Genomic DNA, 7,913 nt, shown 5'->3' on the forward strand with positions numbered 1-7,913 from the left:
GACAGACAGACAGAGACACAGACAGACAGACACACAGACAGAGACACACAGACACACACAGAGAGATAGATAGATAGATAGATAGATAGATTTATGTCAAAAACACAGAGGTAGGTGTGGTGAGAACTTAGAATGAGAATGATTAGAATGAGAATGACAATGAGAAATGAGATATTCCTCTCAATCTGGCTGAAAAAATGGCTTAAAATTTTTTCACCGGCGCGGGCACTGCCCCCCCTGGGATCTTTAGTGCCCCCCCTGTCATTTCTTTCTGGATACGGGTATGGCTGTACATTTGATTTTCCACATCTTTTAGTTGTTAAAACAAGTTGTTTTCTCCTCTGTTGGTAAGAGTCAACAGAATGGAAACACATGAGCAGCAGTTTAGACCCTGCAGGTCCAACACACATATCTGGTGTCGCTAAATTAATCCTAATCCAATGATTTCCTTCTCAGCTGTTTAATATTAGACATAATCTGTTCAATATAGGCAGGAAAAAAGCTAAATAGGTATGTGCTAAACTTTATGGTGGACGAATTTCATATTCCTTCTATTGTATGTAATAATTTATTTGTGTGTGTGTGTGTGTGTGTGTGTGTCAGTTTTAGCAATCAGACGAGTTATGGCCAATCTCCTCGTCCAATCTCTTTCCAAACCCTGTTTCTTACTTAAATAGTCTGCACTATCTTTACAGTGACAGATGTTGGGGGTACATACAGTCTTGGAAAGACACACACACACACACACACACACACACACACACACACACACACACAGACAACACCTGCTTTGTGTTATCATGTGAGGCGTGTTGTGTGTTGTTGTTTCCAGGGTTTATAGCAGTAAAAGCAGAGAGAGCACAGCTTCATCAACTATTGAACTCAACAGTTTTATTGACAGTTGACAGTTTTATTGATCACTAAGAGAGCAATGACTTAGAATGAAGATGATTTGATGTTTAAAAAAAAAAAAAAGTAGCTCTGATGTAGTTGAGCTACATTTAGTCATGTTATTGTAGCTCAGCTCGCTGCATTTCTCTGGTGGGAGCTTCAGTGGAGTGAAGCTTCATGTAATGTACAGTCACAGTCACAGTGTACAGCTCAGCTCACTGCATTTTCCAAGCAGCTTGCCCAACACTGGGTATCTATGTGACATGGCGGGACTTTGGGAAAACAAACGTTTTTTCTAACTTTGAAGCTTTATCTGAGGCAGTTTTAGGAGGAAGTTGGAGCTGAAGGGGTTAAAGGAGTGTTGCAGCATGAATGGAGTTTTGTTTCACTTCCGCAAGTCTCTTTATGTCACTCTAGACTTTTTTTTTTTTTACCACCTTTCTTACAAAATATTTTCTATCTGTTGGATCTGTTGTGTTGACTGAGTTGTCACTGACAGGAGGGTCATAATATAACTGGAGATCATATTAGCTATTGGCTGAAGATGAAAATGAGATGAAACAGTTGAATTATTTCTGTCATAAACTTCACTTCATGTTGTAAATAAGAGCTAAACACACACTGCCTCTTTAAGAGCGCTCCTCTTCCTGGAGTGAATCAGCAGCTGAACCCCTCCCTCTTCTGTCTGACCTCAAACATTACGAGTCATATTCTGCCCAGATATTTCCTCCTTCTCACATCTGACAGTTTAAAGACGAGTGGAAACAACACAGTGTGAAGGACAAGAGCCCACAAGCCCGTTTACAGCAGATCAGCGAGTGACTGTGAGGAAAAGCTGCTGTTTGCTTTGGATCGGAGCACAACTCTTATCTGTTGATAGAAAGTGAAACTAGCAGACGTTTCACTGTGACTGAGAGGGGAAATGGCTCAGCGAGGAATTCAGCCGGACTCTGCAAAGTTTTGCTGTTCCATCTGTCTGGACCTGCTGAAGGATCCGGTGACTATTCCCTGTGGACACAGCTACTGCATGAGCTGTATTAAAGACTGCTGGGATGGAGAGGAGCACAAGGAAATCTACAGCTGCCCGCAGTGCAGAAGAGCCTTCACACCGAGGCCTGTCCTGGAGAAAAACACCATGTTAGCAGAGTTACTGGAGGAAATGAAGAAGATGGGACTCCAAGCTGCTCCTCCTGATCTCTGCTACGCTGGACCTGGAGATGTGGCCTGTGATGTCTGCTCTGGGAGGAAACTGAAAGCCCTCAAGTCCTGTCTGGCGTGTCTGGCCTCTTACTGTGAGCAGCACCTCCAGCCTCACTACGATGCAGCTCCATTAAAGAAACACAAGCTGGTGGAAGCCACCGTGAAGCTTCAGGAGAACATCTGCTCTCGTCACGATGAGGTGATGAAGATCTTCTGCCGCACTGATCAGCAGTGTATCTGTTATCTCTGCTCCATGGATGAACATAAAGGCCACGACACAGTCTCAGCTGCAGCAGAACGGAAAAAGAGGCAGGAAGAGCTCGGGGTGAGTCGGCAAAAAATCCAGCAGAGAATCCAGGACAGAGAGAAAGACGTGAAGGTGCTTCAGCAGGAGGTGGAGGCCATCAGTCGCTCTGCTGATAAAGCAGTGGAGGACAGTGAGAAGATCTTCACCCAGCTGATCCGTTTGGTTGACAAAAGAAGGTCTGATGTGAAGCAGCAGATCAGATCCCAGCAGGAAGAGGAAGTGAGTCGGGCTGAAGAAGTTCAGGAGAAGCTGAAGCAGGAGATCGCTGAGCTGAGGAGGAAAGACGCTGAGCTGGAGCAGCTCTCACACACACAGGATCACATCCATTTCCTACAGAATTACCCCTCGCTCTCATGTCTCAGTGAATCTACACACTCACCCAGCACCAACATCCGTCCTCTGAGCTACTTTGAGGATGTGACTGCAGCTGTGTCCGAGCTGAGAGACAAACTACAGGAGCTTCTTAGTGAGGAACGGTCCAAGATCTCACTGACAGTGACTGGAGTGGATGTTCTACTGCCACAACCAGAGCCCAAGACCAGAGCTGAGCTCTTACAATATTCATGTCACATCACACTGGATCCAAACACAGCAAACACATGGCTGTCATTATCTGAGGGGAACAGAAAAGTGACATTTATGACACATCAACAGTCATATCCCAGTCACCCAGACAGATTTACTGCATGGCATCAGGTCCTGAGCAGAGAGAGTCTGACTGGACGTTGTTACTGGGAGGTGAAGTGGAAGAGGAGAGTTTATATAGCAGTCTCATATCAGGATATCAGCAGAACAGGGGAAGGGGCTGAATGTGGATTTGGACACAATGACAAATCTTGGTCATTGGTTTGTTACGACATAAACTTTTACTTCAGACACAACAGAATCTCAACTAACATCCTGCTCCCTGTGTCCTCCAGAGTGGGAGTGTACCTGGATCACACAGCAGGTATTCTGTCCTTCTACAGCGTCTCTGAAACCATGACTCTCCTCCACAGAGTCCAGACCACGTTCACTCAGCCTCTCCATGCTGGAGTTGCGCTTGGAAGTGAAGCCACTGTAGAGTTTTGTGAGCTCAAGTAGACAGGAGTGATTAAAGCACTTCTGTTGTCTATTTCTATAACATCTATGTTGGTAAGCACTTGTTTCCGTTCTTTTTTTTTTTTTAATCAAGATCTGCACATGTATGTCTTCATTTTAAAATGATTGTTCTGCAAAATATTTTGTTTCATTTTTATTTTGCTGCTAAAAGCTCATTGCTGTGGTTTGTCAGTCCTGCACTTCCCAGACGTCACCTGTGGCACATTTTGTTCTTGGTCTGTTCAGCCGTGGTGGATAAGGGTTGAACTCCATCAGTCGACAGTAGAGAGAAGCCAAATGAACTGCACTTCACAGGGAAATGTAAAAAACTATCTCTGATTAAACTGTTGAAGAGGCTCTTTATGATTCTTAACTTCACTCAATATTTCCTGTAACATGTTTTTGCTCTTCCTGTTTTGCTGCTTAATGGAGTCAGAAGTGTGTTTGCACTCGTCCTTCTTTGTAGCTCAACAGCTGTTTGTTGATTTGGTTTCCAGGACTTTGGAACTATGATTTTTTTTTTAATGCACTGCAAATGAAATGATTGTTCTTGTTGACATGCTGGTTTAACAGGTCGAGTGTGAGAATCACGTGACTGCTGAGAGAGAAACGCCTGTTATGAGATTTTACTGATTAGGTGTGTCAGCCAAGTGAATGTTTATGAAAATCAATAAAAAATATTTCCAAGAATCAACAGTGTTTCTTCTGTTCTCGTTCCAGAAAGTCTATCAACCAGCTGAAGAGAATCTGACAGTAACAGGACAGCATGTCTTGACTGGTTTACCTGCTAAAACACAAAGAAGTGCTGTAACGCCCTCCATGAACAGTAGAAAAGACAAAGTGACAGGAGGGAGAAATACCCGCATTCAAAAGTCATTTATGACATTTTTCTGTGTCTGGGATGAAATGAAACCAGCTTTGATCGACACTTTGAGCTCAGAACTGAACTGTGTTTTCTTCACCTGGGATTGTGGACGCCATTCCCATTTTTCTTCTGATATGAAACCAGAAGTTTGGGGGATTTAATTACTGATGCATCCTCTTGTCAGTTTTGTTCAGTCATCAATAGCATATCATTTTCACCTTTTATTGCAAAAAACAACATAATTCTTAAATAAAGTGTTGTTTATTTGTTACCTCATTAATTGAGGTAACAAATAAACTGTACATTAATTCATGACATACAATGAAACAACAAGTCCAAAGCATTCATTTTTTGAGACACCTCAACAGAGGTGATGGATTTGGGGCATGTGTGCCTGAGTTAACGGGAACGAGCCAAACATCTTTTAATTTTTATACCATAAGTGTTGCAATATAGGGGCATGGATGAGGTGCACGGGATAGAGGCACTGTGAATGAGCTGAACACACAACACAGCACTCTTTGGCCCACACACTTCTTAAGAGAATCCGGCTCTCCTGGATGTTCCACCTCATGAAGTGACATCAGGTCACATCAGGTACACTGACACGGCTGCTGCAACACTGTTGTGTTCAAAATTTTCAAACTGTATGGGGAAAGCAGCATTATATGCTGGACTGAGACGTGGCTCACCAACATCATCCCCGACTCACTGATCAGTTTCACCGGCTTCAGGACAGGACCGGCAGACAGAGACAGAGACGCTGCAGCCACTGTATTGTATGAGTGTGCAGTTTTATGTGTGTTGAAGTGATGGAGCTGCCGTGACAATGTCATTTCCTGCAAAAGATTAATTATCATTCATTCATTCATTCATGTTGGTTATTGTGATTCCGAGCGAGCGTCTTGCACACCCACGTCATCACGTTTTCCGCTGACGTCATGACGTGGCTCTGACTTTGATTGATTGATTGAAACCTTTATTTATGCTCGGAAGACAGTTGAGGTTTCCCTCTTTTACAATGCCGCCGAGATACACTTTAAAATACATCAACAACAAATAGGATATACCTCACATAATAAACAGAAGAAAGGGGAATACACATAATACACGTTAATACATAAAGTTATAAAACTAGCTTATGTAAAATTAGAAATGCGCCTGGACTTCAATTAAAACAGTTACAATTAGAAACACAGTGGCTAGTGATAATAGAGTTAAATTCTGCATAAGTGGGTAGACTTTCCAGTTTTAAAAAGCTTTGGAGAGCATTCCACGATTTTGGCCCATCATAAGAAAAGGCAGTCTTCCCCAGTTCTGAGCTAGCCCGGGGGACTCTTAAAAACATTAAATCATTGGAGCGGGTCAGGTGAGGCCCTGTTTTCCATTCCAATAAGGATGTGATATAGAGAGGTTGCTTACCAATTAAGGCTTTAAAAATAAACTGATACCAATGTTTGTCGCGCCTTTCGTTAAGCGACGGCCAACCGACTGCATCATAAAGAATACAATGGTGAGTATCATATTTTGCACCAGTAATGAATCTAAGAGCAGAGTGGTAGACTGCATTTAAAGGCTTAAGGGTGGAAGGAGAAGCACCTCTGTAGACCACATCTCCATAATCTAAAACAGACAGAAAGACTGCCTCCACCACCCTCTTTCTGCTAATCATTGGAAAGCTGTTTTTGTTCCTATATAAGAACCCAAGTTTTTGCCTCAGTTTACTCACTAGATTCTCTATATGAAATTTAAAAGTGAATTTATCATCGAGCCAGATCCCGAGATATTTGTATGCTGTAACTCTTTCAATGCTGATTCCAGTTTTAGTTGTTAAACAAAGGTTATTATGGGCTATATCTCTGGCCCGAGAGAACAACATGAATTTTGTTTTGTTAGCGTTTAATACCAGTTTATTATCAATAAGTGCATTCTGGAGGACGTTAAATGAAAGCTGTAGGTTCTCAACAGCTAGCTGTGGGGAATCTGCAATGCAGTAGATAACAGTATCATCTGCATAGAGATGAGCTTGACAATCACGCAGAGATAGAACAATGTCATTAATAAAAATTGTAAATAAAATAGGGCCCAAGATAGATCCTTGTGGGACACCTTTAGTTAGAGGTAGTAACTCTGAGCGAGCTCTCCCAACTTTCACACACTGCTGTCTCCCTGACAAGTAGCTCACAAACCATCTGCATGCATTTCCATCCAGACCAATACTGTGTAATCTGTGCAATAGTAGGGAGTGGTCAACTGTATCAAATGCTTTGGAAAGATCGACAAAGAGAGCAGCACAGTGTTTTTTTCTGTCCAGGGCAGATATGATGTTATTTACAACTAGAGTGGTGGCTGTGATTGTACTATGCTTTGCTCTAAAACCTGATTGAAATGGGCTCAATATAGAGTATTCTGCTAGAAATGCTTTGAGTTGATGATTTACCAGTGTCTCCATAATTTTTGCTAGGCAGGATAGCTTGGAGATAGGGCGATAGTTATTAATGTCACTTTTGTCCCCCCCTTTGAATAGAGGAGAGATATGGGCCGTTTTCCAGATGCTAGGGAGTATGCCTGTTGACCTGGAGAGATTAAGTATATAAGTTAACGGTTCTGTTATTAGTGGTGCTGCTAATTTAATAAATAATGGGTCCAAGTTATCCTCTCCAGTTGATTTCCTGGTATCAATGGATTGTAACAATTCATAAACAGCGTCACAGGAAAAAGGCTTAAAGGAAAACACAGTGAGGTGCCCTCTACTATGTGCAACAAAGGAGGGTCTGTTTTTAACAATATCATCATCACCATCATCATCAGCACCAGCGTCGGCACCGTCATCATAACCATCATCATCACCATCATCATCGTCATCACCATCATCATCATCATCATCATCATCACCATTACGGGCCTCATCACTAAACAAGTGACCGGCTTGGGCAAAGTGATTATTAAAGGCCAAACTTGGCTCCAGTTGGCTCTTGGCCGGTGGAAAGCAAACCGGTTCTTTGTTGGAACCAGTTAAGCACTGGCTCTAGCACCAGCACTGAACTAGCACCAGGTTCTGTTTGGTGGAAAAGGGGCTACAGTGGTATCCGGCAGGGTAATCACTGCAGGCTAACCGTAGCCTGGCCTGGAGACGGTGGTGGCGTGGTGAAGAGTGATGTGGCGGACGGACAGGGGGAAATCTTCTTTCTCCCACGTTGGCAGAGGAGCTACCGGGCTAGGCTAGCTAACCAGCAGGCTAATACACAATATCGGCTGCTGCGTTGCTACCAAACTTATCAGAGAGCACGGCATGCGTCGACTCACACACTGGACTCCACTGGTGTGCCGTGTTAGGCTGTATTATCTACAGCACTACAACTCACAAACACAGAATAAGTGCCATGAACCATAAACATGCAATTAACCCTAACCCTAATCCTAATCCTTACTATATACCTGCCAATAATGTATGTTGAATACAAGATAATATAGTTTTCAACTTGAATTGGACATGTTAATATCAAAAACATTTACTTTTAACAAAACGTGTATTTTGAGCACTATAATGATAATAATAATGGTAATGAT

At 42.7% G+C, this 7,913-nt stretch overlaps 1 protein-coding gene across 2 annotated transcripts; it reads left to right on the forward strand.

Moving 5' to 3' along the window:
* Positions 1-372: 372 nt before the first annotated feature.
* On the forward strand, positions 373-3,481 carry LOC115377771 (tripartite motif-containing protein 16-like). Of its 2 annotated transcripts, XM_030077778.1 has the most exons (2): positions 373-393; positions 1,850-3,481. In XM_030077778.1, exons 1-2 carry the CDS (start codon positions 373-375, stop codon positions 3,479-3,481), a joined length of 1,653 nt encoding a protein of 550 aa, XP_029933638.1. The 2 variants fall into 2 exon arrangements, with proteins under 2 accessions (XP_029933638.1, XP_029933639.1); XM_030077779.1 differs by lacking the exon at positions 373-393 and having other exon boundaries at positions 1,778-3,481.
* The last annotated feature ends 4,432 nt before the right edge of the window (positions 3,482-7,913 follow it).

This window comes from Myripristis murdjan, chromosome 19 (assembly GCF_902150065.1).
Source record: "Myripristis murdjan chromosome 19, fMyrMur1.1, whole genome shotgun sequence".
In the NCBI taxonomy this organism is placed as follows: Eukaryota; Metazoa; Chordata; class Actinopteri; order Holocentriformes; family Holocentridae; genus Myripristis; species Myripristis murdjan.

Bases quoted from the DNA above. Each gene is read 5' to 3' on its own strand.
- LOC115377771 (XM_030077779.1), top strand. From the start codon at position 1,814: ATGGCTCAGCGAGGAATTCAGCCGGACTCTGCAAAGTTTTGCTGTTCC.